Source organism: Salmo salar, chromosome ssa07, assembly GCF_905237065.1.
Source record: "Salmo salar chromosome ssa07, Ssal_v3.1, whole genome shotgun sequence".
Classification (NCBI taxonomy): domain Eukaryota; kingdom Metazoa; phylum Chordata; class Actinopteri; order Salmoniformes; family Salmonidae; genus Salmo; species Salmo salar.
The window spans coordinates 49,949,523-49,966,911 of record NC_059448.1 but is presented as its reverse complement, the minus strand read 5'-3'; the positions used below and the strand labels follow the sequence as shown (position 1 = coordinate 49,966,911).

General features: G+C 42.1%; 2 protein-coding genes across 3 annotated transcripts; both read right to left on the bottom strand.

Annotated features, from left to right (window-relative positions):
* Nucleotides 1–3,551: 3,551 nt before the first annotated feature.
* On the bottom strand, nt 3,552–6,595 carry LOC106609550 (angiopoietin-related protein 5). The gene is made up of 7 exons (XM_014208482.2): nt 6,298–6,595; nt 5,605–5,683; nt 5,484–5,511; nt 5,305–5,396; nt 4,982–5,099; nt 4,595–4,780; nt 3,552–4,365 (listed from the first exon to the last, which is right to left on the bottom strand). Exons 2-7 carry the CDS (start codon nt 5,668–5,670, stop codon nt 4,064–4,066), a joined length of 792 nt encoding a protein of 263 aa, XP_014063957.1. The 5' UTR covers nt 5,671–5,683; nt 6,298–6,595; the 3' UTR covers nt 3,552–4,063.
* Nucleotides 6,596–7,255: 660 nt separating this feature from the next.
* On the bottom strand, nt 7,256–16,084 carry LOC106609549 (protein adenylyltransferase SelO-1, mitochondrial). 2 transcript variants are annotated; one of them, XM_014208479.2, is made up of 10 exons: nt 14,197–16,084; nt 13,018–13,221; nt 12,449–12,626; nt 12,039–12,169; nt 11,474–11,751; nt 11,205–11,338; nt 10,774–10,805; nt 10,328–10,513; nt 9,813–9,969; nt 7,256–8,254 (listed from the first exon to the last, which is right to left on the bottom strand). In XM_014208479.2, the coding sequence occupies exons 1-10, from the start codon at nt 14,658–14,660 to the stop codon at nt 8,030–8,032; spliced, it is 1,989 nt and encodes a 662-aa protein (XP_014063954.2). In that variant the 5' UTR covers nt 14,661–16,084; the 3' UTR covers nt 7,256–8,029. The 2 variants fall into 2 exon arrangements, with proteins under 2 accessions (XP_014063954.2, XP_014063955.2); XM_014208480.2 differs by lacking the exon at nt 10,774–10,805 and having other exon boundaries at nt 11,176–11,338; nt 14,197–16,083.
* Nucleotides 16,085–17,389: the final 1,305 nt, after the last annotated feature.

Below are 17,389 nucleotides of genomic sequence, written 5' to 3'. Positions count from 1 at the left end.
AGCATCTTCACAAGGTCCTTTGCTGTTGTTCTGGGATTGATTTGCACTTTTCGCACCAAAGTACGTTAATCTCTAGGGGACAGAACGCGTTTCCTTCCTGAGCGGTATGACGGCTGCGTGGTCCCATGGTGTTTATACTTGCGTACTATTATTTGTACAGATGAACGTGGTACCTTCAGGTGTTTGGAAATTGCTCCCATGGATGAACCAGACTTGTGGAGGTCTACAATTTTTTTTCTGAGGTCTTGGCTGATTTCTTTTGATGTTCCCATGATGTCAAGCAAAGAGGCACTGAGTTTGATGGTAGGCCTTGAAATACATCCACAGGTACACCTCCAATTGACTCAAATGATGTCAGAAGCTTCTAAAGCCATGACATCATTTTCTGGAATTTTCCAAATTGTTTAAAGGCACAGTCAACTTAGTGTATGTAAACTTCTGAACCACGGGAATTGTGATACAGTGAATTATAAGTGAAGTAATCTGTCTGTAAACAATAGTTGGAAAAATTACTTGTGTCATGCACAATGTAGATGTCCTAACCAACTTGCCAAAACTATAGTTTGTTAACAAGATAACAAGAAATTTGTGGAGTGGTTGAAAAACGAGTTTTAATGACTTCAACCTAAGTGTATGTAAACTTCCGACTTCAGCTGTACATGGAAGGTAACATTCGTCTGATGGCAACATATCCAGCCATTTTACCTTTAGTATCAGTAGTGATGTAACAGAGGCTAAAAAGGAGGATCTTCACAGTCATAAGGAACAGCCAGTGCAGACATTAAAGACACACATCAACCTTATAAAGCCATAATTAAAATCCAATACCTGTGTAATCAGCAGGAATATTAGTTTCAGGGAGTAACTTTGGATCTTTGCTATAGATTTGCTATGGCTCTTTGACAGCGTTGTACTGTAGCCTAATCAATTGTCGTGACGTTGTATTAGTTAATGTGACGACTGTTGCTCATCGAATGATTAACGGTTTATAATTGCGTGATTAAATGAATTAAGCAATGAATCAAGCAATTATTAACTCATTAACCTGGGGCACCATGGGAACATTATTTTGATTGAGTTTCTATTTCCCAAATTAACTCAAAGGATATCAGAATATCAATTTTACAACAGTCGCTAAATTAATCAACCTCTTGTCTCATGTCTGAACATCGCATAATCCGGGAATCTGCACGGACCCGGGTCCCACCAATGAGTTTACCACACCAATCTTAGTTGATTATTTATTTACTAGCAAGCTAAAATGATGATAAAAATACACATACACAAAACACAGTATAGCTATTGATTAGGACTTAGTATAACGGGCCAACACACTATGGCACGTGTTACCCAAAATGGGGATTTAAAAGAGAGAGAAACCAAGAAAGTACACGAGAGAAATATACATTTGGTTCATTTGTCAGCCATGCTTATTTAAACCTAGCCTTACCCCGAACTGCCGCTCTTATGGGTCAGAATATAATGATGTAATTACGTGTTGGAGGTCTCAGGTGGGAAGCTCCGCGTGTGTCGTTTAGGCTTCTCAATGATGCACTTCTCCGGCGCAACTCTCTGGTTGTCCTCACGATGTCAGTGTCCTTCTTGGCTTAGGGGTCTGATCCCTCGCCCTTGATCTGAAAGGGGTCTTCTGAGGACAGACAGCTCTGTAGCTCAGAGCTCACAGCTTCGGACTCGAACGGTGTAGATACCACGATTCAATGGAGAGTGGAGGCTGGGTGGTTCGGCTTGAATTCACCCGCTTAGACACAGCTACTCGTCCGTAGCTCGTGTAGAAAAAGATTTCTTTGTCTTCAACCTTGTGTTTCGTTTTGGGGTTCGTTGACTTTGTTAGACCTTCGCTGCAGCTTGGGGTCAATTAGTCTCCTATGTTAATTCTTCACTCTCCTGTCTTATACCCTCGGGTCAGAAGTGGGCGTAACCGCCTTTAGGGCAATTCTCTGGGCGGACCAAGTTAAGGGGCAAGGCCTAGATTTGACTAAAATCCTATTTTAGACACTACCTTCACATCTCATCTTTACCAAAACATTCTCTTTGATTTGGATATTTTCCACACAACGTACAATGTATAAACATCAGGCATATACTGGGAAAACTCTTAAAGGTACAAAGTTTTCATAATAACGTCATCACTTAACCTTTAATAACAATACAAAAGTTACATACATTTTCATATTCCACCTCTCGTCATGACCACCATTGTGGCTGACGGAAACCATTGTTCCAAAGTCCCTTTATTGCATGTTTAATGTTCTGAGGCCAGTTCTCCATTGTGAGGACAAAGGAATTTCTCTGTGGCCTAAGGTTTATTATGGGCGTGAGGGGTCATAAAACCCCCACATCTTCAGACCCCTAGATCTCTCCTCCTCTGTTGGGGGTTTGGGAGATAATCTGTAGGGTGGTGGTCTCCTGTACCCTGACCTGATCAGGACAGTCATGACACAATGAAGTGAAAGAATACCTCTCAGACATGTGACAACACTTATACAAATGAGTAAATGGCCATCAGATCATTTTCTGTGGATCACATCTTTATACAGCATTTGTCATCCATGTTGTTTTTAGATACAGGCAGAGATCACCAAGAGAGATGGAGGTGCATCTGTGCGATGGAAGGAGCAGCCGGATGGCAAAGTCTTCCAGAAGAAAGAGAAAGAGGAGAGAAAGAAAGAAAGAAAGGAAGGTAAGTCAAAAGACATAAGACATGACCACTTGAGAATATTCGAAGTCTGTTAGTCCATTTAGTCCTCATTCTGGATTATCCTGGGTTAATACCTCAATATAATACATCCATATATATATATATATATATATATATATACACATCCACATACATATATATATATATATATAATATGTGTATGTATGGCACAGGAGGCTGCTGAGGGGAGGACGGCTCATAATAATGACTGGAAAGCAGCAAATGGAGTAGCTCAGTTGGTAGAGCATTGGCGCTTTCAACGCCAGGGTTGTGGGTTTGATTCCCACGGGGAACCAGTAAGGAGAAGTAATAAGTAAGAACATGTATGCACTCACTTAACTTCTCTCCTTTCTGGGGAGGTCCCCATTGCTTGGAAGGCCGCCACGGTTTGCCCTTTATTTAAAGGGGGAGATCAAGCTGATCCTAACTGTTCTATTTTGCCCTGTTAATCAAAAGTGTTGGAAAAACTTGTCAATAATCAACTGACTGGCTTTCTTGATGTCTATAGTATTCTCTCTGGTATGCAATCTGGTTTCCGCTCAGGTTATGGATGTGTCACTGCAACCTTAAAGGTCCAAATGATGTCACCATAAAAAAAAAAAAGAATGTAGCAACGTTTAACAAAGTTGAAGATCCATAATCAATCAAAGCTAGAAACCAGGTTTCTAGGGTAGGAGAACAACAACCTATTTACTGTATGATGAGAAACCATGAATGATTTAATATGCAATTAGTACACCTTCTATTTCTCTATAAACACAGAGCTTTGAATGTGTGAATTCAAGCAAAATGAATGGTTTCTGAAAATTATTGAATATGTTTGTGCTAAACAAATGTTCAAAAATGTATTTTATTTAAAAATGCATGCAATATCAACATTCTACAATATAAATTGTGAAACTATGTGATGAAACTCTTCAGAAGTTAGATGTAGAATTGTTGCAGTGTAACAAATAAAACTTCCACAAGGTATTTTCTCTTCACTGAAAACATAACTCATGGTAGACTTTAGAGGTGTGTAAAAAATTGATATTTTCTATTTCTGTCACTTACATGTTGGCTCTGATTGATGCACCATGATATAATACAACAAAGCGAATGGGATAAACAAAAAAAACAAATACAGTGTGTTGATTGCACAACAGACCCAAATAAACACACCATTCAAGCTAAGCAATATGGCACGATATGCAGGCATTACTCCATGGAACACATAGCTGTGTGTGTTCCAGTTATTTCAATGGTTTCCTCTACTCATGCCCACTAATGTGGCTCAGACCAGTGGTCATAAAGCAAAGGAGACATAGGCCTAGGAAACCATTTCAGATGTATTGAGACGTGGCCTCACACAGACTTGATCATCATGCGGCTCGCTCGGGCCGAGTATGGGGCAGGTCCTTTCCAGGTCTCCCAGTGGAGGCCGGAAGCCCAGCCGATGTGTTCGCCGGCGGGGTGCCAGTCTCCGTTCAGGCTGGCAGAGCCACAGCGACTGTACCACCACCCTCCTCCTCCCTCCGAGAAGCTGCACGTGTTCTTGGCGATGTCGCCAAAGATGCAGGGCGAGCAGCCATCATTGTCCTTGTCGGTTGTGCTGAAGCCAAAGCCATTTTGGTCAATGCCGGCGTATTTCCCACGGATGGCATCACCTATAGAGAGACAGGGAGTGATGAAGAGAGAGTACATCAGTTCTACTTCTCTCTTGATTGTATTGACTTCCAAAGGATACACCATTTTAAGAATATCAACCCAGAATACATATCATATGACATATGTGCTGTGTAATGGTCCCATTGCTGCCACCAAATGTGAAATAACTATAACACTGAAGTAAATAATATGACCACTGTCACCTTGTGCTGTTGAAATCACAGTTACCTGCGTTGCCCCTGAAGGCTCCAACATTCAGCTTGTAGCTCTCCTTCTCCGTGCCCAGACGGAAGTCACTGTACTCAGCGAAGGCAGTGCCCCCTTCAAAGTCCCACAGGTCGACCCGCATGGTCGATCTCCGCCCCCTGCCCTTTGTTAGAGCAAACACCTTACTCAGACCCAGCCAGTGGTCCTCTAGGAAACAACAGGGAAGAGAACTGAACTGAGAAGAGAAAAACGGACAGTATAGGGAAACCTCTATAAGTTGCCTCAGAGGTAAACATTATTATAGACAAAAATTCATTTAAATTTGGCCAACATTGGCTCAGCAAAGTACACATTTTACAGTATTAGTTGCTGGTGAAATGTGAGGTGCTCAGAGGGACCCTTCATTACTCCGTAGATGCCCAAAGCCTTGTTTGTACACTGCCCACTTCCTGTTGAAAAGAACCTCTGCCCCGGTGCGCCTTTGAAAGACTGTCCAGCCTCCGTCCGCCAGCATCTCACAATACACCTGTATACAACATCAATGTACTTTTGAATCAAGAAATAGTTTTTTGTGAACAGAAACGGTCCAAGAATGGAACTCTGTAGAACTTCAGTAACTCTGGCAAGCCTGGCGACACCTTCAACATTCCATAGCTAAGCTTTACTGCCCCTGTGTGGCTGTGTAACCAAATAATATAGTACCTGGCATAAATATTTAGATGTTTCCATACCTTAAAGGGGGATCTGACTCTTGCAGGCTGAATGACATACACTCCACTGGTGGCTCGAGGGGAGAGAGTTTTGATCTGTGTGCAATCTGTCCCTGAAACAAGCAAAAGCACATGCACATACATTACATGAACTCTTGTCTTTCCAATGTAAGTGATTTAAAAAAATAACTAACACTTACCGTGAACAACTAAAGGTTTTTTCTGGCCCTGTACAAATCAGCAGATAAGTCATGATTACTCCCAGGTTTAAAGGAATAACATGTTTCTCTGTTTATCAGTGCTGACTGACTCTATATTTACCTGAGTCTGATCAGTGAGGCAGATGAGACAGACAACCAGTCCACAAAGAAATATCCTATTCCACATTTTGTCAAATTTTCTGAGAGAGAGGGAGAGATGAAAATGTCATTTTAGTTACTTTTTCTTATGCTGTTTCCTTATTATCCCTGTGTGACCCAACGTTGTAAAAATGCAATGTTTCCTAAATTGCATCCTTTACAGGTCCTAAACAGAAAAGTCATGTCAAACATATATAATATCCTTAGACCCAGATCCATCTCTTACTAGTATTCGGTGTGTGTTAGTATGATTATTGTGGCATCAGTAACCTGTCCACATCTGAAACCACACTGGTCCCCTACACAAGCAAGCATTTGTTGTAGGCCATTCATGCAAGTAAATTACTTTTTCTGTCTCTAAAATGTAGTGATTATGTAGAAAACCAAAAATTGAGAAAGACATTCTGAGCCAGAGCTACTGTAGTTTTGTGCTACAAATATTTGGAGAGAAGTTGAAACATCACCATATCCACTCCATTAACAAAACAGTAAACACCATACATGTACCCAAATACGGGAAAAGGAAAAATTATAGATGATTTCTTGTTATTTTGCCATAATTAGACATTTCACACAGGATAAATATTATGCAAGTTATTATAATCGCAAATTTGAAATTGTCATCGGGTGATTCACATATGTAGAAAAAACCTACCTCCGCCTGTGTATTCCTTTAAGGTGTGTTGTCTACGACCAGTCAGTTTAAAGTTCATTCAGACAGGATTTCTTGTAAGCCTATTTATTGACTCAAGCACCGCCTACTGTACACAACCCGACTCCACGTTTCCAGTTTAGTGTTGTCAGATGCCTCAAAGTATCACAGACAGGGCTCACAGACAGGGAGATTTCACTTAAGGACCAATGGAAGGTTCTAAAATGAGCAAACTCCTCCCAATCGGGGCACAGGGCCATGCAAAATTAACTTGCCCAGTGTTGTTACGGAAAAACACTCCCCCACACCGTGCTTGTGCTAATGTTATTGTGGGCGATCCCTGTTACTCAGAGCCCCAGCTCCAAAGCAAACACTCTTGACATTCCAATACTGGACTTTACAGGAAATTACAAACAGCCAGGAATACACACAGCACAGTCCAATGAATAAGACATCAAATAAAAATACAAACTCTCTTGTTAGCAACTCCATATGTGTTTATCTCTCAGATGTCTTTAGATATATCCTGTTCAAAAACAACTGCAGTGTTTCAAAAGATATTATGTTTCCTAACTACTAGTGCCACCCTCTGGTCCAGGTAAGAACAACCATTGGATAGGAGAACTACAGGATTAAAATGAATAAAACCAGGAAACACCTGTAGTACTCTACTTGCTTTATGTAACAAGGCTATGGCCATAGCTCTAGGTTCACTCTACCACAGTACAGTGTGTTAGTTAGACTGTATCTTGTGGGTTGGTTGTAGCAATCAGGACAGCCAAATCAAGCCCTCTTATGATAACACTCCAAGTGAGGATAATAAAATGTGGCACATTGGCTGCGTACTGTTCTGTATGTACTATCAATATGAAACAAACGTACAACAATATCTACATTCTGAAAAGAAATGTGAAAAAGCTCATCGCAATCAAATCTAGAAGAATTTAAAGATACAGCTGAATATAAAGTAGTAATAGGTTTATTAAAATGTTGGCTGTTTTGACAGAGCAACATGGTACAGCAAGTTATCAATAAGCAATTCCAAACCTGCTGTACATAAACATTTGTATACATATTTTTTAAATGCACATCGAAGTTCAGAACAAACTAATTTTAAAGCATTTTTTCCCACTTTCAACACATCACATAATACACATGAACATAACATTGTGTGAAACCTTGCCTCTTGTATTAAGATGTATTATTAAGATATACCTTTTTTTTAATGGATTCAAGAGATTGTGTATAGATACTGTTTTTAACCACTGTTCTAAGATGAAGACCATTTTGTGGGTGTTAGTAAGATGATCAATGATTGTTTCTGAATGTATGAGTTTGATTATATCTCTTCAATCATGCATACACTACATGGTGTGTGTGAAATAATCTAAATACATGCAAAAGTCAAGTGTGTGTGTGTGTGTGTGTGTGTGTGTGTGTGTGTGTGTGTGTGCGCATAGACACACAGTCAGGGTGCTCCTGGTCTCTCCAACACAGACAGGTCACTGACTGATTACCTGAGTCTTCATTCACCATCAGTTTATTCCACTGATTGACATCCAGGAGCACTCTGAAGTATACACCCTGAACTACCTCCCTTGACATTAACCCAACTGACTCAGAACAAAGAGGAGGGTTCCATCATTGAAAAGCGGAATGGACCTAGAACAGTGCCCTGAGGAACACCATCTACATCTTTCTCCACTGTCAGTTGAGTTTTGGGGTCAGGGAGGCACTATGACGATCAGGTGACACAGATCTCTCGTGCCCACACAGGAGGCTTGCTGTCATATGGGACACAATTTTGGTTTCCATCTGTCCTCCCCTCGTCCTTCCTTCCCTCTTTGTCTTTCTCCATCCCTTTCTGGTCCCTCTCACCAAATGTTTTAGGCCCACCAGGTAGTTTTGACTCAGGATGGGCAGAGTAGGGGTTCTCTAGAACTTTTAGAACTCTGCGGACCTGAGAGATTGAACAAGAGTTGATTTAACATAATGAGCAATGATATACAGGGTTGGGTACTAACGGTTTACATGTAACAGGGATGACGTAATTAGACTACAAAAATGAAGTAACTAATCAACCCAGATTACATTTAAAAAAAAATAATAATCGGATTAGTTAGTCTTAAACAGCTGATTACATTTTGGATTACTTCAACTAATATCAAGATGTGCGCTGCATGTGTTTGACTCAAGCACACTGAAGTAGCAGGTTTTTACATTTTAAGCAGACGCTCTTATCCAGAGTGACTTACAGGAGCATAATAGGGTCAAGTGCCTTGCTCAAGGGCACATCAGATTTTTCACCCAGTTGGCTCATGGATTCGAACCAGCGACCTTTCGGTTACTAGCACAACGTTCTGCTAGGCTACCTGCCGTTACACAACCCGGAAGTCACCTTTCAGTGGGAATGGAAGCTTTCTAATCTATTTTAAATCTCCAAAATGGCCAAGTTCTCTCCTTTTTTAAAAACTAAAATCATCAGAACCCCGCTTACTGAAAACTGAATCATCCCAAATTTCATCAGGATCTTTGGGTCAAAAGGATTTTTTTGGTTAGTCAACATAGCTCCATTCTGTTCATTTCCCAAGTACTGGAATGACACACTTGACAAATCAGCTGCTTACTCAGCTAAACTTCTAGTTTCAGTAGAAATGAGTACACTAAAATCTACCCGTCTGCTTTTCAGATAGATCTTGCAAACTTAGAATAGTCCACATTCAAAGTATTTGCACAATTGATCATCCAACTCATGAAATAATCTGATTACTCCTGGATCTGTTACATCCGTCTATTGACGTCTTTATCATAGTAGACTTATGGGTCAGACATTCATGGTTGGGTCAGACATTTATGTGTGGGACAGACATTCATAGCTGGGTCAGACATTCATGTGTGGGACAGACATTCATAGCTGGGTCAGACATTCATGTGTGGGACAGACATACATAGCTGGGTCAGACATTCAAATGAACGTTTCCTCTTTTACTGGCCACAATCTGCTTGGTGGGTGGGTGGAGTAGGCCCATTGCACAACCAAAGAATGAGTGTTGGGAATGCTTTCCTTGGAACTTGACAGTGAAGCTGACCTTTTAGCAGTGATGCCATTTCATCAAGAAGATGCATAAGGCAGCTGAGCCAGCACTTGCCTAAAGATATCTGCAGCATAAACAGAAGAGGCAGATGCTGGCTAACCAAAGAAGTAATCCAAAAGTAATCAGATTATTTTCATCCATATTGGGTGACCGTTTAGAATTTTTTTTGTACATAGTCCCTCCATTTTTGGGGGCCAAAAGTATCGGAACAAATTCACTAAAATGTGTATTAAAGTAGTCAATGTTTAGTACTTGGTCCCATATTCCTAGCACGGAATATTCCTAGCAATGTGTCACTGTCCCAATACTTTTGGAGCCCACTGTATACTGTAATATAACGACAAACAGAAAGTGCAACAAAAACATTCACCATGTGTTGATAGCTACAGTGTATTTAGTAGATACAACATGTCAATTCTATACCTCTGAGAAGTCTCCATTTTCAGCAGCCTGTATTGCATTCTGGGCAATGTAGTTGCGGAGCACCACGCGTGGGTTGGTGCTGTCCATTACACGGATCCTCTCTTCCTCTATGGTACACACCTCCCTCGCTCCATCACACTCCTTCACCAACCGCTTCCTGGGTCATCATACACACACAGGGGGATGATGTAAACCATGATTACAGCGTGAAACAGAGGAGGCTGGTGAGAGGAGGACAGCTCATAATAATTAGTAGAATGGAGTGAATGGAATGGTATAAAACACATAGAAACCAGGTGTTTGATGTGTTTGAGACCATTCTATTTATGCTGTTACAGCCATTACTATGAGCCCGTCCTCCCAATTTAAAGTGCCACCAGCCACCACTGGCGTGAAACAATACCAAGAAAGTATGGATCAATAGGATCAGTAGCATGCTATTTCTTTAACCAATAACCAAGTAAGGGGTTTTGATTGAGTAGGATCCTCGATCCGGCATCTACTAACTAACCAACCTGTACTGACTGATCCAGAGTAGCCAATCCTCTCTCTGCTTTGCCCTCAGCTCGTCCTGATTGGTGCTCAGCAGCTCCTTCAGCCTGCCCATCTTCTCCAGCTGATGGGCCACCTCTGGTCGGTCTGCCACCAGGCCAAACATGGCTGGGTTGGTCTGGGCCATAGAGAGGGCCATAGCCAGCTCACTGTGTGCATAGAGGGAGTCAAGAGAGAGGTAAAAACTGAGACTAAGGGGCTAGATTGAAAACATTAGCTAGGAGAATGGGCAATATAGTGCTAGTTAGCTAATTACTTGGTGATAACTATATGAATACATACACTGAGGTGCTATATCTGACATACTTACATTAGCATGTGTCGCTAATATTTCTAGCTACCAGACAGATAATAAAAATGTATAGCAACCTTAAACAAGTCACTCTGCACTAAAACAGCTTTAACTTACAGATTATCCTTGTATGAATTTTCTCCAAATCGCTGATTGCACATCAAGGGAACACAATGAAGGATGATATTAGGAACCACAACCTCTTCCAAACATGTGATTAGGAACATTTCTGAGAACATTTGTTAGGTTAACCTACTGTATACCCAAGTCATTTGGGGTTTGTGTGTGAATGAAAATGAGGGGATCACAGTGGATTGGTTGGTGGCAGAATTGTTGAAGTCAATTCCTTCCAAGTTAACCTCATTGCATGTTGTAGAGCATTACATGTATACATCTTGCATTTCCAATCCTGTGAACTGTGAATTAAAACAGAGTTTCTGATCACTAAAGATCATATTTAGGTTTCATGTGATGGAGGACTAGCCTCCAGGTGGGCCACACCACTGTACCCCCCCTCACCGGGGCTCCATGGTGGGCTTGTTGGCCACCTTAAGCTCCTCCAGGGAGACACACTGCTCCAGGATGAGGTCCACTACTGGGCCCCCCGTGGCCCCCTTCCCCTCCCCCGCCACAGGGCAGGACACGCCACTCAGCAAGCGGAAGGTGTTGGTGAAGTCTGCTCCTGTGAGAGAGGGGGGGGACTTTAAATGTTTGGTTGCTGGTTCAAATAACTTGTTGTGCAGAGTTAGTCCCCTCTGTTCGTACAGGTACATTATGCCTGTTTTCTGCACAGTTTGTTCCATCCCTTTCCCCATACCTGTGTTGTGCATGAGCCGCAGCAGCTCAGAGACAAGCTCCTGGTCCTCCGGTTCCTTCCGCCTCAGTAGGCCCAGCTTCCTCCTCATGTTGGCCAGGTAGAGGGTCTCATAGAGGGGCATGAACTCATCAAGGATGGCCCCTGCCTGAGATGCCTGGAGCTCAGAGCCCAGGGCCTCAGCCAGACGAGCCAGGTTCCAACGGCACACGGACGGCTGGGCTTGGTATGAGTAGCGCCCCCTCCGGTCCGACGCGTTGCACACAAACTCTGGGTCGAATCTGGAAGATGGGAAGAGATATGGAGTGTTTACCAATAAGCCCTTATGATTAATCGATTATGTACCGTATATAACTGCACAAATTGCATTTTGTTAGCAAAAATATATAATACATTTTAACTCAGTGTTCTTTCTACGTAATAATACTGTATATTCAGATTTCCTATAAGTTATTTTGTGAGTTATGCACAGCATGCGCGATACAAGTATCCATTTCCTGAATGAATATGTTTTGATGTCAATAGGATCTTGAAGTTCCTGTTGAAAGGGGAAGTGAGGCAGATGTACCTGTCTATGAAGCCAAAGGGGCCATAATCCACAGTAAGTCCCAATATGCTCATGTTGTCTGTGTTGAGGACACCATGACAGAAGCCAACACATTGCCACTGGGCCACCAGACGAGCAGTCCGCACTGTCACCTGGGAACACAAGGGGGCCCCACAGAGCAGGTCTACAAATTCATGTAATTTTGTCACGGTGTGTACTTAAGGTGAAATGTATTCACCTTGTATAGTTTATGTACAGTGCTAGAGAATAATTTTAGAATATTAGCAATGTCCATCTGGTACCGTTGTTCATATTGATAATAAGTAACAATCTCATATTTATCATGAGTAGAAATACAAAAGGGTAGTACAGTTGTCGTATAGTGCTACAGACACCTTACATTGAAACTGAAGTTTCAGTGTAGGCCATACCTCTTTGAAAAATGCTGTGTTCCTCTCTTTGCGGTTGCCGTGGCTTCGTTGGATGTCAGGGTAAAAGGTGTCGATGACGTAGTCCACTAGCTGAGCCCGAATGTCGTGGCGCCCTGGACTGGGACCCTGTCGGCCTGAAAACTCATCCCGAGACCGAAAGATCTCAAAGGACCCGAACCTGCACAAGCAAGTCAGCACCAAAAGCAGAGTTCATGGCTAGTCAGCTAGTCAGGCAGCCAGCTAGTCAGGCAGTCAGTCAGTCAGCCAGCTGGTCACCTACATCCCGATGCTCTTAAATTAATTATTTTCCTTGTTTTCTTTCACCTATGACCCTGGTACTCCACATACAGTAAGAAAGCTATCACAGTAATATAATATGGCCAAATCATCATATTCAATGGATTCCTCTCTCTACCACTGAGAACTTGACAACGTAGAGAAATATTGTATATATCCATCCATTCACCTTCCTACTGTGGTCATCATGAAGGAAAGGAGACAAGGAAAGGAGGCCATTGATACATATATTGTAATTGAGAGGAAGAGGGGAACCACCAATAACCGTTCACCTGATGAAGGAGGGGGCGATGCGCAGGACCACCGAACACCTCTCCGGGCGGCGCCGGCCATTGTTGAGGGGGTCTCTGTTGACATAGAGGTCCGATGTCACCAGAGAGGCGGCACGGGTGGTGGGGATGCCCAGAGCGGCCATGGCCTCGCTGCACAGGAACTCCCGGATGCTGGAACGAAGGACCTTCCGTCCGTCTGACTCTCTGGTGGGACGAGAGAAGAGGAGAGAGGAGGAGACGGGAGCAGTGAGGAGGACAGAGGAGTACAACCATTACATGAATAATAATAATAGGAATAATAATAATAATAATAAGGATAAGATTATAAATGGTCCTCTTGCCAGGTAATAGTACTACCAACTGTACTGACCAACTTCTGTTTGAAATGAGTTATTTTTACACAGTAGTTAGGCCTACATGTAACGATGTAAAGAAACGGTGATTCTACGTGGCTACATGCACATGATAGCTGTGAAACGAAGGTAAAGTGTGACCAAAAGGTGTGTTGGTCCCAGAATCAATTGAGTGATAGCTATCAGAAATTCATAAGAGTTTTATTCTTTGAGCACAAGTCTTGTGTGCATTCAAATTGGTACAAATCAAATAGAAGTAGACCCACTCAAGCAGTAGTACCAATCACTAGGTGGGCCTGACACAATTCAGATGCCTGTGCATTGTTTAGCAACGCGGAAGGTGTTGAAGTGTGCCAAGAAGTTGATCTTTTAAGCAGCTCTGTAGCTGTTGTGCAATTGTATCACGTGGATATAATCTAGACATGGGAGACTTGGCTGGGATGCCAGATCCATTGAGTCAGCAAATACCTATTGTGTGCCTTTGCATAGATTAACATTCTGGAACATACCCCTACATTCCAAAGGGCGTGTTTACAGACTTCCAAAAGTATGTCCTAGTTAGCCTACTGCTAAATAAGAGCATATACATACAGGTCTAGTGAATTACTAACAAAGAGTGCATACAACGAACATTAACCTCCTAAAATTAAGCATAGAGCCTAGGCTGTAAATCATAATACTGTTCAAGTTTGTGAAGTTGCCATTTTAGGCCTATCGTAGGCTAATTGTCGGTTGTGATAGGTTTATACAAAAACCTTCCTTGAAAACCTATTAGGCCTAGGCAGCTAGACTATTCAAAACGTAGGTCAAAAATAAAAGCTGTTACCTGGAGTAAGGTGTGACACCTGCACCCTTCACCTGTATTTCCCATCGCCCACATGGGTTGTCACGCTGCATGGAACCGATTTGGCCCGCAGGTGCTTCCACCTCGCCAAGGTAACACACCGCCCCATCACCCAGCTGTCCAGCAAATAGTCCAAACTGATGACCGCAGTAACAATGCGCAGCCGGCTCCGAGCCCGGTAAAACTTTAGAACCGCTCAAATATTCTGGACCAAGCAAGTCGTGAAATATTTCCTCCTCATCTAGTCCAAGCAGAGCGAGTGCTGGTCCGGATACTGCCACGAAAGTGGGGTTGACAAGAGGTTGTGGCTGGACGCGGGAGAAGCATGCTCCGCTCACCGTTCGTGACCCTGGTTCTTCGGAGGAGTCAAGTGGAAGTTTTTTCAGCGCGACATTGTTGAAAGGTAGGCGCTCGAGAGATGAGGGTGCAGAGCCCTCTGAGTCCATGCCTACAGTGACCACTACAGTGGTCAACAGAGGTCGTGTCGGCACAAAACAAGTGCTCTATAATCCACTCATAGATTTAGCCTATGGCAACACTCACACTGACTGGATCATGGTGCAAAACAGTGAGTGAGTTTATTAGTGCACTATTCAAAACCAGCCTACATAGAATGTCTTTAAAGTCTCAATTTTACTCACTTGAATGTTGTCATTATGGTCATGTGACATCTCTCTAGTCTATTTTGACAAGGTTGAACCAAATTGGTAATGTTAATTGCCCGATGGAGTGGGCTACATTGCTCAAAGAAAGTATTATTCTACAGTGAGCTTTCAAAGTGTGTGTGTAAGTAAGGTATGCCTGGCTATGTGTGTGTGTGTTGCATTGTGTATGTGTGTGTGGTTAATTGCCAATAATATAGACCAGGGAACATTATTGCTTCCTTGTGCAGGAGATCTTATCACCCTTGTCTTGGGTTGAAATGAGATGTCATACAGGTACCCATAATTCAACACTGTGAATGTCTGGCCAGAGAGGCCCAGGCAGAATCGACCATTCCCTAGGCAGAAGATTTAATACTTGGGTTCAGTTCCAGCACTGGTCGTGGTCATAAAATAAACCCAGCTAGCATCCAAGGCTTTTAAAATGCAGATGGAAGCGCTGTGCCTGCCAATCTGTGAAGCTGGTGATACATTTGGCAGTTTATATCTTTAAAGAGGAAGCACTGGGGAAGGACTCCCTGGATTAGTTTTTGGGCAAAATGGTGGGATATGACTATGGAATTTTAATCATAAAGGCTTAGTTGGAAAAATACAGTATAGGCATTTGGCACAACTGGCCACTATCATGCATATTCCCATAGCTGAAATGTATACAACAGCAAGTCATATATACCGTCACAAAATACATAAAGGATATACACTACAGATGGTTTCTAAAGAGTTGCAGAAACATCAACACACACAATCTGTTTTCAAAGATTCACTCAGAAGATAATTTTGTCTTTGGAGTGTAGTTCATTACGGTAAGGAACTCACCCTCGTCCTTTCCTTTGAGTATTTTAGTGAAATGTACTTTCCAGTGAATATATTTTTATATACACGAGTTGTGTTTATCAGATTATGGCCACATCAACATGAGTAGTACAGGGGTGTCATGTGTTTGTGCCTCGCATGTCAAGGACAACCAACAGACTGAAGTACTCTGTCACGAGGTATGACACAAATCTTTTGTTCATCAGTCATGAGGTAATGTCTGTCAGATTCACCGTCACTGATAAGCATTAGAATAGATGTTACACATTATATACTGGGTGGTTTGAGCCTTGAATGCTGATTGGCTGACACTGGTATCATATAACATGTATTCTTACTGCTCTAATTACATTGGTAACCAGTTTATAATAGCAATAAGGCACCTCGGGGTTTGTGGTATATGGCCAATATAACACGGCTAAGGGGCTGTGTCCAGGCACTCCACGTAGCGTTATGCATAAGAACAGCCCTTAGCCGCGGTACATTGGCCATATACCACACCCCCTCGGGCCTTACTGCTTAATTATAATACATGGAACACACACACACACACAACACAATTACAAGAGGAAGAGAACCAAATGCACAGTGAGTATTGGAGGGTAGAGGATAAATGGTGATTGTGAGATCACATTAGCGAATGTATTGATCCATTGGGCTGTGCACAAGACATAAATTAGGAGGCAGGTGTTGCAACAACCTATAATGGGAATAGATGTCTATTAAAAATGATTAGGGGAAACAAGACATTTTGAAGACAGTTCCCCCGCCTACACAATCCCTATTTCATTCCTGGCTATATAGATGGTTACTTTTTGTATGATCAACTTCCATAGGTCTGAGTTACTTGACCATGAAATGATCCTTACGTTGATTTATTTCAATGCCATTGATTATAATTAGCAATCATATTCAATTTAAAATCAAAGTCAATTGCCATTCTTATTGCAGTTTGATGAACAACAATGCACCTTGTGAGGAATTGCGATAGTTGTACAAAAGGAATCACTGAGGAAATGATGGTTTTTCAGGCTGTCCAGTACTGCTTCATGCTTATGTGACAGCCCAACCAATGCACTATATCCGTGTCATGCCAATGCTTTGGGACCACTGCAGAATTGGTGTGTAGTTGAATTTGTGTATGTGCTAAATATAACAAAGTATTATTGTCACAGGAACTTGCAAACCGAGACCAGAAAAGGATGATACATTCCCATCATAATACACCAAATGGAGGTATAGACATGTATCTGGTCTTTTCAAAAGCTTAACTTGGCAATTTATCACAGAATGTTGGGAGTGTATCATCATAGGATGAATATGTATCACAAAATATAACTGCACAAACACTTAAAGTAATACAAATGTATACATGGAACTAGACCTAGGGTGTGTCTGCTGTAGCAATTTGGACTTTAGACGTCTTCCATAATGGTCAACTGACTGTCAAATATTGATATACAAGACAAATATCACAAAACAGAAAATGATATAGTCAGTACATGCTTAGAAAAAAAGGTGCTACCTAAAAGGTTTCTTCGGCTGTCCCATAGGAGAACACTTAGAAGAGCCTGTTTTGGTTCCATGTAGAACCCTAGGGGGTTCTACATTGAACCCAGAAGGTTTCTATCTGGAACCAAAAATGATTTTCCTATGGGGACAGCCGAAGAACCCTTTTGGAACCCTTTTCTAAGAGTGTA

What these genes read in the sequence shown, in the direction of transcription:
- LOC106609550 (XM_014208482.2), bottom strand. Translation starts at nt 5,670, where the DNA reads ATGTGGAATAGGATATTTCTTTGTGGACTGGTTGTCTGTCTCATCTGC. An exon ending in GAGTCAGATCCCCCTTTAAG is followed by an intron (nt 5,100 to 5,304) that starts GTATGGAAACAT and finishes TGTTGTATACAG; the next exon opens with GTGTATTGTGAGATGCTGGC. An exon ending in AGGCTTTGGGCATCTACGGA is followed by an intron (nt 4,781 to 4,981) that starts GTAATGAAGGGT and finishes GTTGTTTCCTAG; the next exon opens with AGGACCACTGGCTGGGTCTG.